Source organism: Sturnira hondurensis, unplaced genomic scaffold, assembly GCF_014824575.4.
Source record: "Sturnira hondurensis isolate 20B ecotype Veracruz unplaced genomic scaffold, ASM1482457v3 Scaffold0021214, whole genome shotgun sequence".
NCBI lineage: Eukaryota > Metazoa > Chordata > Mammalia > Chiroptera > Phyllostomidae > Sturnira > Sturnira hondurensis.
This window is the reverse complement of record NW_028093845.1, coordinates 8,052,380-8,079,273: the sequence shown is the minus strand read 5'-3', so window position 1 is coordinate 8,079,273 and position 26,894 is coordinate 8,052,380. Positions and strand designations below refer to the sequence as shown.

At 41.3% G+C, this 26,894-nt stretch overlaps 1 protein-coding gene across 1 annotated transcript in view; it reads right to left on the bottom strand.

The window, feature by feature from the left end:
- Positions 1-740: 740 nt before the first annotated feature.
- The window catches only part of PAPSS1 (3'-phosphoadenosine 5'-phosphosulfate synthase 1), an 87,457-nt gene continuing 61,303 nt past the window's right edge, over positions 741-26,894 (bottom strand). Inside the window, exons 11-12 of the mRNA XM_037031876.1 lie at positions 14,157-14,386; positions 741-1,464 (exon numbers count right to left, since the gene is read on the bottom strand). Coding sequence (XP_036887771.1) covers positions 1,326-1,464; positions 14,157-14,386 — 369 coding nt within the window. The 3' untranslated portion in view covers positions 741-1,325. The remainder of the gene's footprint in view (positions 1,465-14,156; positions 14,387-26,894) is intronic.

The window sequence follows — 26,894 nt, the reverse complement described above, 5'->3', positions numbered from 1 at the left end:
CCCTCCTGCATTAATGACAACACACTATACCCATGTATAATATGCCATCACTTTGTAATGCTGAATTTTTAAGGCCAAATCATGCACATTATGTCATCATAAAAAGTATGATTGCAAATCAAAAGAGCTAGCATCTCAACCAAAACTATATACCCGGTTCCTAAATAATCATCTTCACTAAAATATTCAACTTAAGGATATTCTGCAAGAGCATACGTGGTATGTTGCCCCCTCCAAAATGGACTGACTGACATGCCCCTACTTCCCTCCGTCATTCTCTCTTTACTGGAACCACTGACTTAGGTGTTTGAGAATATTAGAGAAATATTTAGGGTAATAAGTTTTGTGATAGGCTAAGAATACATTATTATTTCCAACTTAAAAATTCATTTGAGCCCTGGCTGGTGTAGCTCAGTGGATTGAGCATGGGCCTGCGAACCACACAATCGCGGTTCAATTCCCAGTCAGGGTACATGCCTGGGTTGCAGGCCAGTTCCCAGCAGGGGACTCATGAGAAGCAACCATACATTGATATTTCTCTCCTTCTCTCCTTCCCTTCCCCTCTAAAGATAAATAAATAAAATCTTTAAAAAAAAGAAGTAACCTTTAAAAAAATTCACTTGAAACACTGTGCTAAAAACTAATTATTAGATTCCAGTAATAAAAAATACCTGTATTTTCCCTCCTCTATCAGAAACTTCAAAAAAAATGTAAACCAAACAATAAATGTATCACATAAATAAGAAGTCAACAGGTTTAATTTTATTGAATAAAGAAAACTCATTCAGGGCTTACACAGATCACAGGAATACTTTAGATTATAATGGATAATAAATCAACAGCTGATCAAGAGGAAGGAAGAAAGCAGTTTATGTTTTCAACGTAGAAGAGAAATCTAATCACTATATAGGTCTTGTAAAATTCCCAAAACAAGGTCTAGCTGAATTTATTGTTCAGTAGATTTTTTCCCCTTTTTTTAAGGGATGAAAAATGAGATTCTATGTGTATACTATTGGTTACAACTAATATAACAGCTTAGAGAAATCATGAGACAGAAGCATAAATATAAAAGGACAAGATTTTAAAATTGTATTACAGGAATATTAACTATAATCAGTGGAAAAGATACACTAAAACCAGCAGTGTGTTACTCTAGTTCGGAACAGAACTCACAGGCAGACCAACACTGACGCTAGTTAAGGAAAATGGTCTGTTTCCAGGAAGTGTGTCCAGACAGACACCACCACAAAGAGATGCCAACAGTAACTACGTGGTCCCCTCTGGCTACTCCTCGAAGTGTCAAAGGTGAGGGACCGAGGAGCAGCTTAGGCCTTCTCCAGGGATTTGTAGTACTGCAGCAGCACAGTCCAGGCCTTGGGAGCCATGAAGCCGTCGGGGGGCTTCTGGCCATCCCGAGCCAATTTGCGCATTCGTGTTCCTGAAATAAACTCAAAGTCTTCATGGCTGAAAGAGAAAAGGAAAATTATTTCACATTTTTAAAAACTTATCTATAGGAAAATATTTAAAAGCATATGTTCCTTCCGTTCACAGTAGGCAAACTTATTGAAAAAATGGATAAAATGTACTTGTGAATAGCAAGCTGATTTCAACCTTGTCACTGAGCAAAAATACCACACACTGTCAAAAATTTCCCAATTTCAGAACTGGCCAAAATATTTTAAGTGACATTTTTACACGATCATTGTAGATTCGTGAGCCATTGTAAGGACACACACAGCAAGATCCCATGTATCCTTGTGGCCAGCCTTCCCCGACGGTAACATCTTGCAAAACTACAGCAACATATCACCATCAGGATATCGGCATAGAAACCACCTACCTATCCTATTCCCACGACCCCAATTTTATTTGTACTCATTTTCTAGCATGTTTATCTAGCTTTGTGCAACGTTATCACCTGTGCAGGTTCACTTATGCACCACAGTTAAGACATGAAACAGTTCTATAACCATGACAACCCCTTCGGTCACCCTCTAAGACCGCACACATCACTCCCTGCTCTCCAGCCCCTGGCAACTGCTAGTTTAGAACCAGGAACTGAAAAAGAGAATCACATCTAATTTAGCTAGTGCAGATTCAAAACATTTTAGAATGACTCTAAAAGGCTAAACCCGTACTGGAACATTAAGAGGAAACCTGAAATTTCACAATAGCAACAGTGAGCAGGTAGCAATAATGGCTCTTATTGCATTGGTAAGGTACCGCAATGGTGGTTAGTTCTCATCTTCACAATACAAAAACACACAAAAGCCCTTACACCATCAAGCACATGGTGCCTATGGCTAGAACACATACTTGTCTACTAGCAATTTCATCCTCTTCCCTCAAACCAGGGAACCAACTAGATAGCAGACCAGCACCCAGCACCAGTTCTGAGTCACTGAAGACACCAGATCACAAGCCGAGCTTACTCCTTGTTAGAATCCGTATGTTCCCTCCCCCCTTCATTACCTGTGGATTCAACCTGGGATCCACTGAAATCACAAACTGCCAATTGGCCCTTCCTTCTAGAGGTACACTAGGTATGTTTCAACGAAGAACTACATTTCTAGGAATCTACATTAAGGAAATAATTAGAGATACAGAGAAACATTTTGCATGAAGATACCTATACGAAAGTTGTCTTATGATAGTCAAACATTATAAATAACCTAAAAGTTTAAGGTTCTAAATAAATGATGGGACAGCCCTGAGTTGAATTACATGATTATTAACGTACAGCTAAGGGTGGGGAAAGATGTTCAGATGTAATAATAGTAACCAAAATGATCAGAATACAAAACTTCACACAGAAAAACACTGCAATTTTGGTCAGATACAAGGGATGGGGCGGGGGAGGCTATAAAGAAATACACCCGAGTGTTAACAGCAGTTACTTCTACAAAGTGGTATCATAGGTGCTTTTGATTTGGTTCAGCATGGTTTCTGCAACTGTCTGTAATAATGATTTTTATCAATATCAAATAAAAATAAAATTATTATCAATAACAACTGTTGTAATAACAGCTTATTTTAAAGATCCCTATCCAAAGCAATCTGAAATAATTTTAAATAATGTAACCTTTAATTAACCTGAAACCCCAATCATTTGGAACATCCCCCAGTGAGCACAGATAAAGGGTGGGCTGCCGCAGCCTTAAGCCTCCTATTCTGGCCCCACAGTAGTGATAACGGCTATTAATTCACACTCCAGTGCAGACACAGGCAGAAAAGAGTACCTCTGAACAGAGCCACGGATGCAGAGCACAGTCAGTAAATACTGACCAGTGATCGACTAGCTTTCTAATTAGGAACCCAATAAATGTTTCTAGTTAGGAACTCAACATGACAAAATGAGAAGGTGTATGTATAGAAAGTGTTAGTGGTTCAACACAGGACTATTCATAGATTTAAATGAGTTGTTATTCTCCATCCTCTGGCAAAAAAAATGGGGACACAGGATTTGTGACTAATCTGAGCAGCCTGCACATCCCTTTCTTTCTAAGCCTGGATTATTCACACTAGAAATTTCTGCATGCCTTTTGTGATCTCTTCAATAATCACACCTGCCTTCTTTCTGACCCCACTCACCTCCTCTAGTCAGGGGACCCACACTCCATTTTCCTAACCTGCTTCATTTAGTCTCTGGGAGCTCTTGGGCTATCGACTCAACAGCACTGGGCTCCAGACCAAGAAATAAAGGAGTACTGAGATTTCCTCACCCACAGTGTGTACCAGACTCTGGTTTCTCTTGCTTTTCTGATTTTCACTGTCCATATGCTCAATGACGGGCCCGGCTCACTGAGCTTCTGAGCCTCAGACCTGGTTCTGTTACCACCAGCCTCTACGTACCTCCTGCCCTTGGCCCGCCCCTGTACCTGACACTACTGTTAGTTCCTAAAATCACCTTGACTCTTGCTCCTGGATCCAGTTCTACCTCTTACATTCACTGCTGGTTCCAATCAGAACCTTTCTAACTCCACAGTGAGGTACCCAGTCATTAATGAAGACCCAGACACCTCCGAAAGATGTCTGAAAGTTGTATTCTGGAATGCTACATCTGGGATATGAATATAAGTTCATGTCACACATTTAAGCAGTCACTGGAATATCCACATTAATGCTCTATCTCTTAATATCAAGCAGAAGGCACTGCTTTCATTCAGACATGTGGCATCTTCCCCTAGTCACCCTTTCCACTCTTCCTATTCACGGCACTACATAAAGGCAGGAAGGCGCGCGCATACACACATTCATCATATGCACGTTCAACTCAGTTTTCAGCAGCTCCCATTTTCTTAGGTGAAACATCTTTCAAAGGTCTGTACAGATTTTCAAAGATGCCTGATGAGAGGGAAAGGGTAACAGGCAATGCTTTAAAGCAGGCTGGATTCAAACAGTTTAAACCCAGAGGGTCTCCCCGACTCCTATCTTCTATTCCATATGCACATGGGCGGGTCGCCACAGCTGATGCAGGGCGCAAGCGACCGTCTCTCTCTCACAAGAATGACTCCAGAAGTGACTGCGACATAATGTGAGAAAAAGGAAATGGCTGTATGTGGGACGAGCCTAGAAAAAGAAGCAAGAATATGAGAGATTTCACAAAAATTCAGAAAAGACTGGGGTTAGAAACATAATTTGTAAGTTTATCAACCCCAAAATAAAAACTGAACTTGAGAAAACACATAAGCTCAACAGAAGAAAAAGTATTTGTCAAAGGAAAAGCAAGAAAACCAGGATGATTATATGAAAGTTATGGGAGAAATTTAAAAATTTTAAGGACAAACAGGAGCTAAGGAAGATGACCATGAGGGAAGGAAAAAAAACACACAACACTGGATTTACAAATCAGAATTCAAATTTTCTTGAATCTAAGAGTTTCAGAGGATGGAGAAAAACATGAAATAATAAAATGGCAGAGACAAACAGTGGGGAAAAGCTGTGATTTTTCTCCTAGAAAAAGGGAGGCCTTAGTAAGTGTACAGGAAGAAGAACACAAATGGCAAGAATGAAAAACAAAGGAGGACGAAAGCCAGGAGGGAGGAAGCTGGAGAGGAGCGAAAAATGGAGGTGGGCTGGAATAAAGAACACAGGGAGAGGAGCTCTGACAAGGAGAAGGGTCAAGAATGAAGAAAAGAAGAAAGAGTGACGACTTGAAGTCATGCGTGGAAGAGGGGAGGCAGTTAATGTTTCCGCAAAGACATACGCTGGCTTCTGAGGGTGACAAGAAGCTGTGTGGGAACGAACTGATAACGCTGTAGAATCCACCGACACAACCAACTTCTCTCCAGGCCAGAGAGGTTACCCCAGGCAGGGTCAGCAAGGCCGAGCCTCACACAAAGTCAAGGGAGCTGCAGGGTCCAGGGATCTGTCCCACTATTATCTCAAAACCCTTGCTGCAGCCTGGTGTAAAATTGGTTAATTTAGCTGAGAATCTCTGATAAAACATCGATGGAATGTTTCAGTTCCTTAGGAGCTTCACTTACCAGCTCCCTAAATAAGCTTCACGGAGGACAAATACGAACCTGGAGCTTTCTGGCCATGGAAATTTTGAATTCTGACTTCAAAAAAGAAGGCCTGTGTCACATGCATAAAGTACTTGTCATTGCCGGCAATGAGAAAGACGCGAGAGCGCAGCAGCTGCTGGATGACTTTGCCCTGACTGTTTGATTAAAGGAAGAAAGCCAGAACGATTGAAGTCCTTTCTTCCCCCAGAATGCCAAGCTGTCTGAAATCCAGAAGTCTGCTTGCATTCCTTCTGAAATTGCATTTTAAAGCCAAGGGCCCTGGGTACCTCTTTCCCTGACACCATTTCACACTCCATCTGCCCCACACGCCACAAGCATTTCTTCAGCACATGAGACTGGAGTTTCTGCCTCCACATGGCGGTGGTTCTACTCCACCTCGGCCACGAAAAACACGTTTACTTCCCTTTGCCTCGTCACTGGGCTTCTGTCACAACAGGATTTTGCTTTTTATCAGAAGTCAGGTGCAAGGCCTTGACACAAGAATTACTATCTATAATCAAATCATAGTATTAACAATTATATATTTAAATGGCTATCTTTTTACAGAAATAATTAAACCAAATGAAACTGGGCATTCCAGGAACCATCTGAAATTAGCTCTGAACTTCACCTGTGAGTAATCAGGACTCTGCTGGAAGCAGAAAAGGCTACTGAAAAAAGGACATCAGGCTCTGACTACAAAGCAACTCTAATTAAACCATCTAATTTTATTCGTTAACCAATCTCCCATGGCACCTGAAAAAAGAAATACAAGTATGTTTTGTTTTGTTTTCCTTTCTCAAAACCACTTGGCCACACATTCTTATAATCCGCAGCTGAAAGGACGCCTGCTCTTAAAAAAGGGTGGGTGGGGAGGGAATTCAAACAGCAGGAAGGGGAAAAAACCAGACCATCCAGCAGACTATGTGGGACCCTGTGGGACCCATGGCATCTCATCCCATGTGGGACACAGCGCACGTGGCCAGCATCTTAACTAACTCCAACGTGCCATAACTCTTGGCTGCTTGCTGGAGATTTTAAATCTTCACAACTGCCTCCGCCTGGGCCCACACAGGCAGCCCTCAGAGCCACCAGCCCCAGCTGCTCATGCGGACAAGACTGGGCTCAGCAGACAGCCCTTCATGGGTATCTTCTGACGGGTCACGTTCAATTAGGCCAGATTTTTTTAAAAGGCTAACTACATGACAAGAGAAGGAGAATTTCTTTACTAATATAACTAAAAATACTGATGGTAATGCATATGTGAATCTAATGAACTATTTGAGATCTATTTAACTTTTCATCCAACTTAAAAGCAACTTATACATAATATAGTGTATATCAAAAACCTACAAATTCTTAGAAATGAGGTAAAAAAAAACATCTTTTTAAAACACATAAACAGCTGTTTTTAACTTTCCAGAAACTAAAAAGCAATGGTTGACATCATACATGACAAATTTAATGACTTTTATTTCCAAACCGAAGACCAACTAAAATACACAAAACATTTAATTATCAAAAATTAATTAACCCAAATCCTTACTTCATCATATTTTCCTCCCAGCACCCAATGCTTATGAATAAGACTAGAGAACAGCTGCGATCAGACATTCAGTCAAATATCAAACTCCTGAAGTCACCACAGGCAGCTCCATTTTCTTCACTACAAAGAGCGATGGAGTCTACGATGCACTACAGCTCAGAAAAACAGTAATTTTTGGTTGCTTTTTGTTTTTTTATTGAGGTATAATTAATATGTACCATTATATTAGTTTCAGGTGTATAACATTATGATTGGGTATCTGTAGTGGGAAATGACCACCACAATATGTCTAGTTAACATCGGTCGTCATACACGGTTACCAAAAATACACTTTTTTGTCTTATGATGAAAACTTTTAAGGACTACTTGCTCAGCAACTTTCAAATATGCCATACAGTATTAGTATTAACTATAGTCACCAGACTGTACATGACATCCCATGACTTATTCATTTTACAACTGGAAGTCTGTACCTTTGGATTAATTTCGCCCACTCCCCCACGCCCACCCCAGCCCAGCAACTACCAAGTTGTTCTCTAGTACCTATGAGCTTGAGAATGGGGGTTTTAACTGAGTGCCAGTGGACAGGTTTCTAAAGAACCCACACAGATCTCGATGGGCAGAATGTTGGGTTTCCGTGCTCTCAGCTAGAAAAGGGTACATCACTTTTCATCTCCTTCTCTAACCAGCCTCTGACCACTCAAGAGAGGATCCCAGTTTTCAAGAAACTAATCCTAATCATTGTCCATCACCAAAGAACACTGTCTGGACGCTCAGCAGACTGTCCTGGACTATTCTGAGTGGCACACAGACATCCCTGGATGCAGTTTCCTGTGTAAGGCCTGCATCTAAGGAGGTTATACAGACAGAAATAATACATGTTCAAAGGGTTTTAAAAAGTTGTAGCCCAAACAGCTTAATTCTTTATAAGTTAACCAGGAAAATTAAGTGAACCCAAGCACTTCATTTTAGATAACTGCATGTTAGCATTGATCTAACTATATTAAACAATTTCCTTCCTAATTGTCACCAGGATTTCTTTGTTCTGTTACTTGCTTCCTACTTTGTGTCACATGTGACTATCCTCACTTACTTAGGAGCTAGGACTGCTAGTCCTCTCCACATGCACAGATCCAGTATGGAAGGAAAAAGCAGCCTCTGAGAAACACTGGGGAAATGCCTGTTTTTGAGTGGTCGATAATGATGAAACAGTGAAGAAGAGCATAAGGCACCCACATACGTCAACACCGTTATAAGCCACTGGTTCTCCACAGCGGTGAGTTTGCTGCCTTATCCCCTCTCCCCTTTCCCAGGGCCAATATCATATACAGCAATGGACCCCAACCTTTTCTGCATCAGGGACCCGTTTCGTAGAAGACAATTTTTCCACAGATCGGGGTGGGGAGCGGGGGAGGGGGGATGATTTCAGGATGATTCAAGCACATTACATTCAAGCTCACTTCCCGCTGTGTGGCCCAGTTCCTAACCAGCCCAGACCAGTACCAGTCCAGGGTCCAGAGGCTGGGGACCTCTGTTACGGTGGGCAGGACGGGCCCCCATAACAAAGAATTATGTGACTCCAAATGTCAACAGAGCTAAGGCTCTGCTAAGTGGCATAATAGAAGGAAAAAAATCAATGCATGAGACATGTAATTGTGACTATTTCCTCCTGGAACTCTTTACAGTAAGCAATACCAGTGCCTGTGGGTACAGCACAGCCCTACAGTCAGGAGAGATCACAGCCGGATCCCCATAGAGCAACATTTGAAGGCACAGGTACAGAAAAATGACACCGCGATTGCGAGGGGAAGGGGTGGGAAGGGGGGACACAAGGTGGGACAGGCAGACTCTTGCACCCACCGGCCCCGCATTCACCTGGTTCCACAAGGTGCTCTCACGTGTGTGCTCTCTTCTGTTAGTTGCTGTTTAAATGGGAGCCCTGATCTTGCACTTACCCAACTACAAAGATTTATGAGAAAAAAATTACCAAAAAAAGTATTTCTAAAACTTTGTAATATCTGAAAGAATGGGCTTTGAGCTTGTGGTCCTACACCAATCTCCCTGAGTCACTATTTTAGTTAATATGAACCTACTTAACTTCCTAAGTATAAACAGATGATTTTTGTCATAATTCCTATCAACAATATCTTGCCTGAAATTTTTATGAAGCTGGTTCTTTGTCCCTAAGCCTTGTCTTACACTGGTATTTAGTCAAATCAAAAGCTACAAAATCATCAATCGCATAAAAGTTGGCATTGAATAACAGCCATTAATCAAACGTAAGACAAGCTCACATGTGCATAATTAATAACTGTTTTCTCACCACATCAAAGACTATCGCCTTTCCATAAAATTTTAATCACTTTCCAACATATTCCCATCAACTTAATTGTATTTGAACCCAATATAAAAAATTTAGAAAACTAAGTCCGTTTTAAAGCTTCCTAAGTTACAATTTATTAAGATCTGCTAACTCAAAAAAATTCCAAGAAAATGAGCCACTTATGCAACTAATATAGAATTCATCATTGGAAAATCTTATGAAAACTGATGTAATTATTTAGCTTTTGAATGATTAAAAGAGAGACTTAAAGCAATACTCCACAGAAAACATGAAAGTTATCAAGGGCCCCCCAGCACATCAATCAACTAAGTACATACAGATGGGTCCTAGCGCCCGCGTGTGGTTAAACCAGCTGATCGTGCAAAGAAGCCGCAGTGACGGAACATGTCGGCATAAGGAACACGTAAATCTAGAAAAGCTCCAACTGTTCAGTTTTGTTTCCTTAACTCATAATAATGGAAACTCACCTAAGTTTTAAATATTTGGCCACTAGTTGAATAATTCTGTTTTTCTCTCCTCACTCTATTTGTGACTGATCAGTACTTTCAAAACATCTTGTACACAATTAAACAAATAAATTGCATGCTGGGTGAGAAGCAAAGAGCTGCCTGGCCCAGCATTCCATCTCTGACACTAAGTTTTATAAGCCTATAGAAAGGTGAGGCTGGGAGCTTTCAAAAGAATATCCAAAGCAGGCTTCTCCCCAGACTAAGCACAGTAGTTTCCCCCTTTTCTGAGGGGTATACATTCTAAGACCTGTAGTGGGTGCCTGAAACCTCAGATAGTACAGAAGCCTATATATGAGGTCTCTCTGGAAAAAGTCCAGCCACTGTTAATGTAATGAGAATGGTTTGCATGATATCAATGTAACCTGGCAGCCAAGGAGAGTGGATTGGAAGGCATGTGCATGAACAATGACAACTTCATTATACTAGTCAATAGGGGCGGTGCACACTGTTGAGTGAGCATGTGTACTGTGTGGCCATTGCATTCAAAATGACTGAGCGAGTAGAGCGATGAATCTGCATCAAATTTTGGGTTAAGCTTGAACATTTCTCCATGGAAACTACTAGGACGATTCAGCAGGCTGCAGCTGTGGGTAACTGGAGACTGGCAGCTTCGACACAACAACGTGGCTGCTCATGCATCACGCCTTGTGCAGAGTTTTTTTGCAAAACATCAAATCACCCAGGTGACTCAGCCCCCCTACAGCCCAGATTTGGTGTCCTGCAACTTCTGGCTTTTCCCAAAACTAAAACCACCTTTGAAAGGGAAGAGATTTCAGACCATCGACGAGATTCAGGAAAATACAGTGGGGCAGCTGATGGCGAGTGAGAGAACTGTGTGGGGTCCCAAGGTGCCTACTTTGAAAGGGGGCTGAGGCATCATTGTCCTATGTACAATTTTCCCTATATTTTTTATCTTCTGCAGTAAATGTCTCTATTTTTCATATTATAAGGCTGGATACCTTCTGGATAGACCTTGTATACCACGTTTTTTCCTGTACATGCATACCTATGACAAGATTTCATTTATAAATGAGGCTCAGTAAGAAATTAACAATAGCTAATAATCAAATAGAACACCTAGAATGAGACACTGTCATAAAGGCTATGCAAATGTGTTCTCTGGCAAATCATATTATTAGTGTACTACACTCACATGTTCATTCCAAGGAAGCCCCTCGCGGCTCCTCCCTGCAGGTCAGAATCCCTGGCATCACTAGTCTCACACGCGGGAGCCACTCTAAGTGAAATAAGCGTTCCCTGGACACATCACTGTGATTCTGTCGAGGTCAGTCCGATAACTAGGACAGCTACTGAGTGACCAAAAGGCAGGGAACACATACAGCGCAGATACGCTGGACCAAGGTATGACTCACGTGCCCGGGCAGGACAGATGAGGTGGTGGGCTTCCATCACACTCGTCAGGATGGCACACAGTTGAAAACCTGTGAACTGTTTATTACTGAAATTTTACCTTTAACGTTTCCGGGCCAGATGTGACAGACAGCAAGATGGCCGAGATGGCGGGAAGTGAAGCTGCAGTGACGGGGGCACTACCCGCTCTGAGTTTGACTCTCTGTGGGTGACCCTACACAACTGTGCCCACAGAAGGGCAAAACTGTATTAGAAACTTTTCCACTTTCCCTTTCCCTAATATTTATTTTTTTTAAATATTTTATTTATTTATTTTTAGAGAGAGGGGAAGAGAAGGAGAAAGGGTGGGAGAGATACGTCAATGTGCAGTTGCCTCTCACGTGTCCCCTACTGGGGACCTGGCCCACAACCCAGGCATGTGCCCTGACTGGGAATTGAACTGGCAATCCTTTGTTTCAGAGGCCTGTGCTCAATCCACCGAGCCACACCAGCCAGGGCATTCACTAATATTTAATTTATATTTTCACTTTTAATCAACTTTTCTGGTAATATGATTCAAGGTTTACCATCTTTTTCTTAAAATTCATTTTTAAAAGCTTCTAAGGCATCTCTTTGGTAGAAATAGTCTATTTACAATTCTTAGCACACCACTCGTATAGCTGCATGTTTCTGACAGTGAAATCGTACTGTGTGCGTGTCTATATGTGAGTGTACACAGGGTGGACAAAAGTAGATTTACCGTCGTGAGTACATAAAAGTTTATTCTTGCATTATTAGTTATTAATTATTGCATTATTTCCCATACAAACAACTGTAAACCTGATTTGTCCCACCCTGTATGTATATATAATATACACACAGGCATGCACACACACATTTTTAGGCCAAAACAAAACATTTGGAACTATTTCCGGGTGCTGGCAAACCCTGATTTTGTATAAGGGTAAAAAATGTTGTGGTTTATTGCAATGTGTCTCTGGTTCAGAAGCACATGGGATACAGGTCATATTTCAGATATTCAGGAAAATAACAGTCTAGAATTGCTCCGCTCTTAAATTCCACACCCAGGCCATTGGGAACACTTAGCTCTTTCACACTTGCCCACACCAGTTACACAAGCCTTTTCTCTTCATTGACTCGGGATTTCCCTGCATTTTAGCTACAGTTCATCACTCAGAGATGCCTTCTATCATCTAAAATTGTACTTTTTCCAGAATTATTTATGTCATTAAATGAGGAGCCAACAAATTCCTCTAATAGTCTTATCTTCATCTAGACAAATTTCATTTACCTCAAAGAAATTAAATGGCACATTAATGTCCCATTTAGAAACAGAATATTTGAATTTTTAAAAGGTTTCTCTTGCTGTCTTGTCCCCACCATTACAAAATGGCCCACAAGAAAAGAAGACCCAGGGTCAAGGTTGGGTCAAAATCATTCCTGAGCACAGAGTCAACTGTCAACTACCATGGAAAAAAGACTGAGAGCTCTTAGATTAAAGGTTATTATGGCCAACTTTTAATTTGTACCTGTCAATACAGGTGACATCGATAAAACACAAATAAAAATAATTATTGGTTCTATTTGCTGAACATGAATTATAATCTGCACTAAAGAAGTAAGTATACTAAATAAGTGGATGTAATTATACTAAACAGCGTCAATCAAAAAAACCAACTCACACGTACAAGTACCTGCTAAGACATGAAAATAACAAGGCACTACAGATTATGGGAAGAATGACAGATTTTGAACCAGAAGGGAATCATCTTGTCCACAGCCATCATTCTAGAGATGAAGGAAAAGGGCCGGAGATCACAAAGGACTCTCAACTTACACGGCAAGGATGGGCTAGAACCTGTGATTTCCCCCTCCTTCCCCCTCCCTTTTTAAAATTTATTGATTTTAGAGAGAAAGGAGGGGAAGGGACAGAGAGAGAGAGAGAAACATCGATTTGTTGTCCCACTTATGCATTTACTGATTGCTTCCTGTATGTGCCTTGACCGGGGATCAAACCCCCAACACTGGCCCTTTGGGACAATGCTCTAACCAACTGAGCAACCCAGGAAGAGCAATTAAAACCCATGATTTCTGATTCTAAAGCCTCACCTCGCCACTCTAAATCATAGAGTGCAGTACCTACTGGTATCATCTACAGACAGAAATACAACTTGGTCAGTCCAAGGGAGATAAATGCATTCTCAGTGCTACCAATAATTTGTACCAAAAGCATGTTAGTTTGTGGCTCCTCCTAAGATCTCTGAAGAAAGAAGCTGCACTCTTAGCGTTCAGGAGCACCAGCTGAGGGGTCACCACGCTTGGGTTCAACTGCTGGGCTGCCACTTACCGGCTCTGCGAACTTTTACAACTATTTAATCTTTGTATGCCTCAGCTTACTTCTGGTCTATATAATGGGGATAATATCAGCACCTACCTCTTAAGATTGTTATAGGGAATAATTAAACTATATCTAAAATAATTAGAAGAGGGTCTGTCACATAGTGATTGCAAGAATATTAAGCTCTCACTGCACAGGCACTGTGGGCTTTAGCGGAGTAATAATCATCACTGAGTCCTTGGACATTCTACATGCTCAGTAAAGTACAAAAAATACAGCAGACACAGAAATGTCAACACTACCCTTAAATATTTCCCAACAAAATTCCTGTAATCATGAACCATGTGACCAGATTCAATTTTTATTTCTAACTTCTGGAGTATGAAGAAATTAGTTTCCTTCACTTATCTTTCTCTTAAATGGGTACAACAAAATTTGTTGTCAGCAAAGATGTTTTAAAATGAGCCAACACGTTAAAGCCCCGGGAGCAGCATAAAACACAAGGTATTTCACAGATTTGTGCAGCAAATGTGAAACTTACTGATCTGAGTCATAGTAGTCCATACGCTTCTTTTTTTTGTTGTACGCTGCGACGCGAAAGGGAACTATTTCCAAAGTGATTAGGCCAGGGGCCATGGTCAGCACCTTGGCGCCATGAGTCGGCTCATAGAGATCCTTCCCCGTTTCCGGGTGAGGCATGCCAGCGGGGTCTCGTCCGACGATGTAGAAGTTGGCTCCCGCAACCATGCGTGCTCTGCAATGCCACTGGACCTGGAACAGAAGTTTTCATGTTAGGTAACTGTGCTTTTATGACCGGTCCTCAGAAGTGGTGAATGAGTAATAAATGCACGTACTTCCTACACAATCCATTTCTACCAGGAGGAAATCTCAACAAATTTAAATGAATAACTTGAAAGGCCAGAAACACAATTGGCAACCCTCTCCCCCTCAAAAAAATCTAGAAGTATAAATGTGTATGAGTGTTTACACATATATATTTTTTACTTATAGGAAATATGTGAGCACATATGTGTCTACACATATGATTCTACACAACTGCTAGATATCATTTATATATAGTTCAAAATCTAGTCCCGGAGGTTAGAAGTCAGGGTAGGGGTTGACCCTTTAAGAGAAGCAACTGGAAGGGGCTTCTGGGAACTGGTAATGGTAATGTTCTGATGTTCTTTTGTAGCTTTTTTGACAGGTAAATTGACAAATAAAATTATGTACATTAAAGAATACAACATGATGACTGGGTAAGTGTATACACCATGAAATATTTACCATAATCAATTAATTAACATATCTATTACCCCACAGAGTCGGCCTTTCTGCGTGTGGTGGGAACACAGGACCTGCTCTCTCGGAGAATTTCAAGTGCACAACACAGTGTTATTAACTCCACTCACCTGACTGTACATTAAATCCTCAGAGTTTATTCATTTTTAACTGCAAGTCTGTACCGTTTGACCAATTCTGGAGGTAAGAGCTAGTACCTACTGCACTCTGAGGCCAGTACTAGGAGTCCCTGGTCATATTCTGTTTTCTGACCCAGAAGCTGGTGCTGACAACCAGACTGTGCTCGCTGTGAAAATTCAGTAAGCTGTACTTACACTGTGACTCATGCACTTTCTCTGTATTGTACTTTAGTAGGTTAAAAGAAAAACACTATGGGTGGGTGGGCTGGGATGGGAGTAGAAGACAGAAAACTGTACTTAAAAAATTAAAATAAAATTAAAAAAACACTGAATGAAAATGACTTAAACTATTTGGAGACATATACACTGGTACTGAGGAAATCATGAAGGTCGGTGAAAACAACCCAAGATATTAGGTAAGAACTGAACAAGCCACAACATTTTATTCCTGCAACGAAAAGCACCTCTGAAGCCTAAACTTTCACATAAAGACATCACTTAAAAGCAAAAATTAGTCCAACATCTAGAATTTATAAGCTAAAGTAACTGTAAGAGATTATCATTCTCATTAAAATTTGAAGTAAAACCCAAAGTTTAGGCGACTTGACCAATAAAGCACAGAGCAAACCCAGGTCCAGAGATCTGTTTTTAGCTCCCTTTCTATGTAAAGTTCCATTATTTAGTGATTTTGACAAAACCATCTCTCTTCTGCATGAAAATAAGGCCTACCTACACAATGAACACTACACATCATTTTCATTTTATCTCCCCTGAAACAGGCACCTGTGTCTCGATCAACACATTTAGAAAGTGCAATCGCAGCAGAGCCACCTCCTCCCCGCTATGCCTGAGCTGGTCACCCATCCCAAGGAGGCTGGTTTTCGGCTGTGTCCCTGATATCAACCTCTTTATTCCCAAGTGACACCCATACACTCCTGTGTCTTGGCTGTTTAATTTTAGATATTATAAAATGTACACATTATTTCCACATTATTTTTCCTACTACAAAAGATGAGGTTTGGCTTTTACACCCCTCTCATTCTTTATTCCCTTTCTACCCAATAAATGAGTAACTGTATTTTTTGTGAAATCAACATTCACCTGTAAAAATAGAAGTTTTAAGTAAACTAACACATGAAACATGTGAAGACACAGAACAGTACCTGGTTGTTGGGGGAAAGCCCCAAAAGTCTAAATTCAGGAGTGATCCCCAAAAACTGACATGCAGCCCTACTCAAATTCCTAAGAGCTTTAACAGAAGAAACTTACATACGTGGGCAGCTGCTCCCAGTAGTCGCTGGCCGGGGAAAATCCACAGCCCTCCCAGGACAGGGTCCCTCTTTATAGGGGGTTAGAGTAAAACGAAATAGTCACAAACACCACCAGAAAGAACAATGCATCCCTCAGCTAACATAGGACATCAGGCAGTATCCACACCCTATACATTCATTAACTTCTTCCTGGGTACATGGTGTTCATCTTTGGGAGACATTCCAGTCTTCTGGGTGGTCAGCTAAGCCTGGGGCTACAGAGAACTAAACAAAAAGCCCAACATTTCCCAGTTGCATTTGCTGCATTTGCATCTCAGTACTATACTGGTACAAAGCAAAATGTTAGCTGTTAATATCTTTATTCTCCCCTTTGTACAACCATTTGTTTTTCCTAGAGTTAATATTGTCTTGATTTTTTTCACTCACTCAGTTTTCCATACACTTCTGTGCCTACATACCTTGTACTATCCTTCTTCCTGAACACAGAGTTTAATATAATTCCCAGCCTCCCTTGCAGTGTGGCCAGGTAGCTGAGTTCCGCCCAAAGGATGAGCCCAGGTGCTGTGTGCCACTTCCAACTGGAACATTAAAAAGCCTCCTGAGTACTACCGTAATTCTTGTTTCCCCGTTAGCCAGCTGAATAGAGAAGACCCCAAGGTCCTACAACTACATCTTTTTCCACTTTAGTGTGAATTCTGCATGCATTGAGCTGCAATAGTTCTGTCTGAACAAAATGGCAGAGCATGACGCTAACAGGCTTTGTTCCCCTCTACGCTGCCTCCTTCCCTGCCCGACCTCAGATCCATCCCCACCGGAAAGTTCTGCTCACTCCCCTCTGCCCCTTCACAACTGTCACACAAAGACCTCTGCTGTTTCAGACTCAGAACTTTTATCAAGAGGTCATAATTTTATCACCAATTAACCACTGTACAATGCTACTTCAATGAAAAAAATCTCTTCGGCCTCATGTGAATTACTGGCTGCTCGCACAGTACTAAACCCAAAAGGCAGTTCTCTGAATTTAGGTGAACTTACTTTGCTTATTAACTATGCATGCCTAGACATTTAAATCATTCAAGGACCAAAGTGTCCAAAAACTGGGAATACATGGCTTAATTTTAGTATTTAAGGAAGTTCAGATTATGTGCTCCAACCACCTCCACCCTCTTAAAACAAGAGGAAACTGAAGCTGAGAAAAATTAGCAACATGTAGGTCACAAAGCACATGGTGGGTGGCAGTAGCCAGTTCTACTTGTCTTGTAAAATCACCAGTCAATGAAATTGCTCTTGGACTTCTAGAGGTTACCTAAGTAAATTAAAGGTAAACACTCCAAACAAGCAGTCAACACTCTCCTGCAGGTGACCTGAGTGTGTTAATTTACATTTTAGTGAATGGTTTCTTATGAGAATACTTTTAGAGCTGTAACAAAAGCGAATAAACAAAACATGTGCAACTCTTCCGAGCATACCTGCTGTGAGTTACTTCGACCCTGTTGAAGAGGTAGTACAGTATGCTCTAGTCAAGAGAATCCAGCCAGTTCGGAGCCACTGCTGTGTCTGGTTAAGCACACAGGCTTCAGATCAGGCTGTCCAGATGTGCATCCCGACTTTGCCCCTCGCTAACTGAGTGCCCTTATGCAAAAATGAGGACAACACTTAACACTGTAGGATGGATGGGAGATTTGAAAGCATAAAGGACAGCACCTGGCCCTCAACAAAGACAAACATTGCTCCAGTTACTATTATTCTGTAAAACATTCCCTGGCAACCCCAACTGAATTGCTCCCTAACCAGCATTTCTAAAAAAATCCATGTGCTCTATGAAAAAGATGACACACTGCTCAAAAGATAGTTACTAAAAACCAGTAAGAGCTGCCTGTTCATCTCTCCAGCAGACTGAGGTCAGGATGTGTTATTTATCTCTTTGTGCCCAGCGGCTCACAAGATGTCTGGAACACTGAATGAGTGCCGAACAGGTACAAGGTGATGTCTAAAGTCTTTCTATAAAGCCTTCCAAGAACTGGTAAAGAGCCAGGCTAACTACAAATGACTTTTTTCTGCTTTACTTGTATTTGTGTGCCAAATAACAAATAGCTTTGCCACTTTTTGTTCTGATTATAAAAGCAATTTCATTCATATTTGGCAAATACTGCTGGATGCCTACACACGACTGATATCTCTTTGCCCTGATCTCTCCCCTTTCCATGAGGACTCGAAGGGCAGGCCCACCCGGCCCCCACCCGCTTCCCCAACTTCCTCCCCACACAGCCACACAGGGTGCAAATGATGGGCCGTCACAGAAAGTCTGCTGGAGGTTTTCTGAAAAGCTTTTCTTCCCTAATAAAATTCTCAACTCTCGTTTATCTGCAATGCCTTAACGTCACCTTTATTTTGCCTGGAAAACAAAATTCCAGATTACCAGGCTTACTTCTGAATTTTTTGCTTGTCTTTCTTAATGATGTTAATCCATTGCCTCCAGTTCCCATCACTCCTGAGAAGTCAGGTAGCATTTCCATTATCTCCTCAATGTTCCCTCTTCATCTCTCCCTTCCTCCACCACTCTGCATTTAAGGTTCCTCTTTACATCATGCATTTGCAGCAGACTGACTACTATGTGCCCAAGTATGGTTTTCTTTGAATTTATTTTTCTAAGACTGTAGACTTCTTGAATTTTTAGGTTAATGCTTTTCACCAATTTCAGAAAACTTTCAACCACCATTTTCTCAAAACCTTTCTCTGCCTACATCGTCTCTCTCCTCCTCTCATTATTCCCATTATACCTGTGTTAGGTGGCTTGTATTGTCTACGGTCACTGAGGCTCTGCTTTTTCCCCATCAATTTTCTTTCTCTTTTTCCAAATAATTTCTATTAACCTAACTTCTAGCTCACTGACCTCTTCTCCCACCAACTCTAGTCTAGTTTTAAGTCTATTCAATAAGTGTTTTCATTTCAGGTACTATAGTTTTTTAGTCCTTGACTTTCCATTTGATTTTTCTTAATTTCCATTTTTTCTGAGATTGCTCATCCATAGATCATATTTTTCTTTAAAAAGCTTTAAATGCTTTTATTTGCTAATTCTAACACTGGCATCAGCTCAAGGTATATTTCCAGTGACAGCTTTTATTCTGCATTATAAGTCACATTTTCTTGTTTCTTCACATTTCTAGTAATCTATGCTGTAGGCTGGAGTTGTGCATGATTGCTTTATGGAGTCTCAATTGTGTTGTTTTCTTTTTTTCATAGTGTTGAGCTTCATCCTAGCAGACAGGTAAGGACTGGCACCTCTCCTTATCTTTCTGAGGCGTGGCTGTGAACCTTGTTGGGCAGGCCCGGTCTAGCTTTTTATGCCAACTGTCAATCTACCGCCTCTCAAGTCCAAATTTACCCTGCAGTACTCAACACAATGGATTGGGCTGGTAAAGTATCTGTCTTTCAACAGCAAGTACAATGTTACCCTTTATCAGTAGAGGACATCCTAGGGACACTGGAGGAGGAAGGGGGAGTCGCTGGTGCCTGTGTTCCGAATTAAGTGGCGGCATCCTGGTCCAAGAGCACGCCCAAAGTGCATAACCCTTCACAACCCTAGAACACGAGCCTGAACCTGGAGACCCCCTCGCAGCAGCCCTCCAAATGCCCCACCAGCAGGGGCTCCCTGACCCCCTTCTGTTGCCCATCTGCAGGGCTCAGCATGGGCTCACTTGTGCCCAGAGGATTGTTTCCTGCACCCCTTTCAGCTCAGGTATCACACACTGTGCACCTCTCTGGCAGCAAGAGGGCTCCCAGACACCCCGAGCCATTCCGGGCATCAGTCTGCCTGCCTCAGTTAGCCTGTGCACCAGAGGGCTGTTTTCTGCTTTCTGGCTTCTGTGAACCAGTGGTGGTCCAGGCAATCCACTGAATTTCTCCACCTTCCCCTGGGATGAAACCATGCGTTTTTCAACGGGGTCTGGAGCCCACCCTCAGGGAGTGATCCCTTTTACAAGTTTGTCCTCCCTTTGGTAATCTTCCTCAACCCAAGGATACTCATTAGAGTTCACTTCACACTTTCACAGTTACTTCCCTATTTAAGTTTAGTAACTCTTTAAACTGCCCATATTAAAACTCTCTGAGATTTCCACCTCCTAACGGGACCCAGACAAATCCACTGTCCAGGTCTTTACTCTCCAGGCATGTTTTTCTGGTGCCTCCACTCAATGCCTAGGATGTTAACAAGTTCTCTCCACTTGAGCTGGGCTGGAATGTCATCTTCCAACACTGTGTAACCCAACCTCTAGCATCCTCATTCCGGCCATCAGTCCTTGCAGAGTCTTGTCCAAGTGCTCCGCAGGTCTCAGATGCTCAGCAGGCCCCCAATCCAACCTCTGCCTCCCCAGCTCAACGGACCACCGTGTTCCACCCAGATTCCCACAGTCTGTGCTGTGGCCAGGAAATTATCCCCAGGCACAGAACCAGGGTAAACATGGGGTTCACTGTGAGTGCTTCCCATCTCTTGGGATTACATTCCTGTGCGCTGCCTGTTTTCCAATGCTCCAAGCAGGTATTTCACATACTTAATCAATTTTATAGTTGTTTTCAGCAAGAGGGCAAGTCCCGTATCCATGACTCCATCATGGCCAGAAGTGAAAGTCTACATATATTTTGAAAGTGAAAGGAAAAGCCTTTTTGTAGACAACCCAGGCATGGATTATGAGAGAAAATGATGATTCCAAGGTTTCATCATTAGGAACTGTGATTCACTGAGAGGGGAAGCTACCAATAAAGCAGATGTGGAGGGGAAAACGGAGGCAATTAGCATCTCAGACATGTTAAACTTGAGCTGAATGTTAGACACTCACAGTGGTTGGATGTATGGGTTTGGAGTTCAAAACAGATGTAAACTGCAGATAGGTGTCCGAGCATCATCAGCATCGGGGTGTCTAAAGCAGGGAGCTGGGTGGGACCACCACAGGGGGTTGTATGGGTGGACGGAGAGGAAAGGAAAAGTGGAGACTGAGATGTAAAGAAATGAAGAGATCTGATTATTTCCTTAAGAAAGGAAAGATGAGCCCAAAACTATGTAATTTTAAGACTTCAGCTATCAAATCACTTCCCCCCAAAAGTTATCCCAGTTGAACTACTTGTGGATTATTTGGCTCTTTTATATATCACTGAGAGCGTGAGAATATAAACTGGTATAACCACTTTGGAAAAAAGTTGCATTACCATTTCAAGTTGGATATGTGCATCTCACTGGACCCAGAAACTCCACTTTTAGGAGACACTCCTGCACATGCATGAGACACCCCCCCCCCAAAACTACAGTACTAGCTCCATTCACAGCAGCAAAGAGTAACATAAAACAACACATGCAACAAAAGTATGAACATCGCAAATGAGAAAAAACATAAATTATGATATATTCTAATAATGAACTACATCATACATGTGAAATGGTTGGAGAACAGCGACATACACAATGACATGGAAGAATTTAGTAACTTAAGGGCACCCTTAAGTGCACTAACATAGCAATAGAAAAACAAGTCTCCACTTCCAGCCAAGATGGAGGCGTGGGTGAAAACACTGTGCCTCCTCGCACAACCAGGTTTAAAAACAACAAAGTTTTAGTAACAAAAATGCAACCAAAACACAGAAAATTGAACTATACAGAAGTCCGACAACAACGAACTGTTCAGCCACACTGGTAAGAGGGGCGGAGCCAGAGACTGGCGGAGCGGGGTTGCGAAGGAAAACTCGGCCAGACCGACCCAATGACCCAGGCGTGTTGTGGGCAGCAGTTCGCAGATCCCAGGCGTGGGGTTGCGATGGACAGACCCAGTGAGGGCGCAGGACAGCTGGCTGACTGTGGTAACACATTTTCCCGCGCAGATAAACCAGGTGAAGAAGCAAGCAGTGAGATGGACTGCGCAGTCCCCAGTCACAGCAAGCAGCAGAGAGGACCGCCATTGCCCCTCTCTGACCCCGCCCACACACACAGGGTCAAAGCCCAGTGACTGGGCCACCCCGCCTTAGTGAACACCTAGGGCCCTGCCCCTCATACATAACAGGCGCAAACAGACCAAAACATCATGGCTCAAGAACTCAAAGCCCCAGAGCTGATAACTCTGAGCGACCAAGAGATTGCCAGCCTCTCAGATAAACAGTTCAAAACACTGGTGATCAGGATGCTCACAGAACTGGCTGATTTTAGTCACAAATTAGAGGAACAAATGAAAGCTAAACTAATTGAAATGAAGGGAGATGTCCAGGAAACCAATAGTGATGGAAAGGAAACTGGGACTCAAATCAAGGGAGTGGACCAGAAGGAAGAAAAAAATGACCAAACAGAAAAGAATAAAGAAACAAGAATTTTAAAAAATGAGGAGAGGCTTAGGAACCTCCAGGACATCTGTAAACATTCCATCATCCGAATTATAGGGGTACCAGAAGGGGAAGAGGAACAGCCACAAGTGGAAAACTTATCTGAACCAATAATAAAGGAGAACTTCCCCAGTCTGGCAAAGGAAATAGACTTCTAGGAAATCCAGGAAGCTCAGAGAGTCCCAAAAGAAGCTGGACCCAAGAAGGAACACACCAAGGCACATCATCATTACATGAGCCAAGATTAAAAGGAAGGAGAGAATCCTAGAAGCAGCAAGGGATAAGGGGACAGTCACCTACAAAGGAGTTCCCATCAGACTGTCAGCGGATTCCTCAAAAGAGACCTTACAGGCAAGAAGGAGCTGGAAAGAAGTATTCCAAGTCATGAAAGCCAAAGACCTACAGCCAAGATTGCTTTATCAAGCAAGGCTTTCATTTAGAATGGAAGGGCAGATAAAGGGCTTCTCGGGTAAGGTCAAGTTCAAGGAGTTCATCATCACCAAGCCCTTATTATATGAAATGTTAAAGGGCCTTATCTAAGAAAAAGAAGATAAAAAATAAGAACACTGAAAGGATAGCAAACTCACAGTTATTAACAACCACACCTAAAACAAAAGCAAACTAAGAGGACAGCTAGATCAGGAGTGGAACCATAGAAATAGAGATAACATGGAGTGTTAGCAACAGGGGAGTGGGAGGAGGAGAAGGGGGGAGAAGGTACAGAGAATAAGTAGCATAGACAGTAGGCAGAAAATAGATGGGGGGAGGGCAAGAATAGTATGGGAATTATAGAATCTAAAGAAATTGAGACACGTGGACATAAACTAAAGGGGGGGAATGGTGGCGGAGGGGTGCGCAGGGAGGAGGGGAATGAAGGGGGGGAATAGGACAACTTTAATGGCATAATCAATAAAATATATTTTTTAAAAAATAATAAAATAAAAAAACAAGTCTCCAAAGACTATATAAAGTATTAGACCTTTTTAATAAAGTTGGAAAATAAAGCTAATATCACATAAGCATATGTACATTTGATGAAAATGTGTATCTATGTGTATAAAGGTAAGAAAATAAAAAATACAAAATTCAACACTGTGATTACCTGGAGCTGGAGGAAAACAGCAGGAGAGTAATTTGAAACTATGGTTTTTCTAGGACTTAAGCCACAGGCTGGCAAAGAAAAAAGCTGGCTAAGCAAACAAGCTGCTCTGTTTCCCGTGGCAGTCACAAAGACCTTCCATGGGTTCCGTAGAGGCACAGTCAGCGACAGGTAGATATTTACGTGCACAGTGATCACTTGCTTAAATATTACACTCTCTTACTCTATTCATGTGAATGCCAACTGGTATAAAATTTCTGAAAGGCATGTCGATAAATGTCAAAAACCTAAGCAATACTAATTCCAGACGGGACCGGTAGGAGAACCTGGAAGAGCAAGTCGTGCTTCTCAGGTCGGAGGTAATTCACAGCTGTTCACTCAATAACATATCTAGAAACAATGAAAATTTATAACATCAGCTTATGGACCCAAGATGACAGTGCACCATGCGCCACAAATTATGATTAATCTAATTCTGAGCATCTGAAGTCCGTGCAAGACTGTTTACAAAGCAATGTTACTTTATACTCCCACCATGTTTTACTTTTTCAAAGTACATGGTGGAAAACTTTATTAAGGTTCCTATTTCCCAACAAAAATTAAGTAGATAGGGGGTCTATACATCATTTAAAATAAACCCTAAAAAAGAAAACACATTTCTTAAAATGTAACTCCAATTTTTACCTAATCTGGTTCATAGAGTTCCTAACTCACACTGTTTAAATGTGTTTCAAATTACACAAACCACAAGATTTTCTATTCATCACACAAGCTGGAAGACAATTAACGGATGTCTAAACTTTACCAAAAAATTCATAAGACCTAAGATTTCCACAACACTCTGACTATATTTTAAAGTTTTATTTAAAGTGTTTTCTTTTTTCCTTCCCTTTTGTGTCTTAACTAAACATCCTTACCTACAACTTGAATGCACCTCTTTAATAGTGAAGACTTTTTCTTACTAAGAAAAACTATTCATTGTCTGAAAAAGATAATATGCTCCCTAAAAGATCATTGCTAAAAACAAAAAGTGAAGTAGAAACTTGAGAAGATAAAAAAAGACTTATAGATTACATTTTATCCCCGAGCATCATGGTATATATATTTGCTGATCTTCACTAATTTGGATTCAACTTCATATAAGCCAAAATAAAGAATTAAAGGAAAAAACATTTTCACTTAAATTATTCTCTTTGTGCCACTGGACAAAAGGGAAGAACATCCTTGTTGGGTATTTAAAATCAGTGACTTCTTTAGTCTAAAGATGCATTGAAAAGTAGACTAACGAAAGGAGCTCCCTGGGGGAAAAAGGAGGTGCGGGTAGGGAATAATAGGAAGACCAACACAAATGCCAAGCACTAACTAATACTGAGGTTCAATAACTATTTCACTTCCCTTCCATTAAGGTTTGAGAAATGCCTTATCAAATTAAGCCTATATTTTCAATTTTCCTTACTTAAAAATACTGAGAATAGTGAATAAAATAATTTTCCATTCAGCAAAACTCATATATTCAACTGGTTTATAAAAAAACTTCATGCATAAAGACTATTTTTTAAATAAGTTTACATGTTTTCTTTTCTAAACTATCAAAAATGTACTTATTTTAAACACTACTAAAATTCTTAGAAAGTCATGGATAAAAAAAATTAAAATCTCCATCATCTTATGAATTCCTTGTTAAAATACTCTTCCTTGTACATTACATTACCACATCACTTAAGCACTAATCTATTTTCTTGAAATTTCCAAATCATGACAGCCTGCCTCTTGATTTCTCAGTGGGAGGAGTTGTTTTAAGCTCTTCAAGCTGCCTGGGGAAATCTAGAGAGACAAATGAAAGAGGAGGCTCATCCTTGGCTCTGGCCACAGACGCCTTTCCGTCCTCTTCGTACAACGAGCATCCTCAGTGGCTCCACCCATTTCTATCACTCTGGCCGGCACTGAGCAGCGTTCGGTCCTCCCAGGAGTCCCATTTCTGATTTCCAGTGCAAAAGTTATGAAATCTACTTAGATGTTTCATCCTCTAGCTTGAAAATGAGAATTAGACACACCTTACAATTACTCACATCACACAATCTTAAGAGTTAAAAGGCAGTTTTAGTTTGTGAAATCCAAATCCTTCATTCCTCCAATCAAGATACTGAGTCCCAAACACACAAAATACAGACTTACCCAAACATCTCTTTTGCCTGAAAGGAATCTCAGTCTTCAAAATGACATTATTCAAATGTAAGAGATGTGCTTGTTCAGAACCCATGGGCAACCAAACTAATTTTATTCTTGTAAATGCCCTTGCCCTGGCTGGGCAGGCCTGGCACAGCGGCAGAAAGCAAATGCCCCCCTGCTCCTGTCCCCTAAGCCTCAGAGCCCCCAAATTTGCTTCTGATTAAAGCCAGAAGGGTCTGATTTTCTCCTGCCTCTCTACTCTCTCACCAATTATTACTTCAAGGAACCCAAGAAAAGTAACCATGGTGGTAAGGTGTTAGAAAGCGCTTCACAAAGCCCTTTACGGGGGTGACAGAGAATAACAACAGGTACCAACTGTTGACCTCTTCCTAACATGCCAGCCACTGTACAAAGCTGTTTTATAAATGTTGTCTCATTTAATGTTTACAGCAAATGGATAAGATAGTCATTATTCCTGTTTCACAAATAGATAAGTAAGGCTTAGAGAAATTCAAAAACAAGTGCAAAGCTGCAAACTGAACAAGATATCCGATCTCATTTCTGGGTCTTTCAAACCCCAAAGTCCACCCGCACCTGTTCTGACTGAGCTGCTCGCACTGTGTCAAGCCCCACAATAAGACAGAACATCAGAGCAGCAGAAAAGATACAAGTTGGTGCGTTTGGAGAAGAAACGGTACAGACAACCTAACAACAGGAAAACCTGATAACCTAACAGAAAATACTGAAACTTGACGCTGCTTCAGGAAGAAACAAGAACAGATTCTGAGCTGAACATCTATAGACAAATCAGAAGAAAAAAAGGCCATTCTTCCTTCATGAAAAGCATCCTAAAGCACCTGTAAAATCTAATGTCTATGAGTTAAATTAGTTATTTCAGTTCTCAAGATACTGACTTATGTCCTTTAAGCTAAAAGGACATAAGATATCAGACTATACAG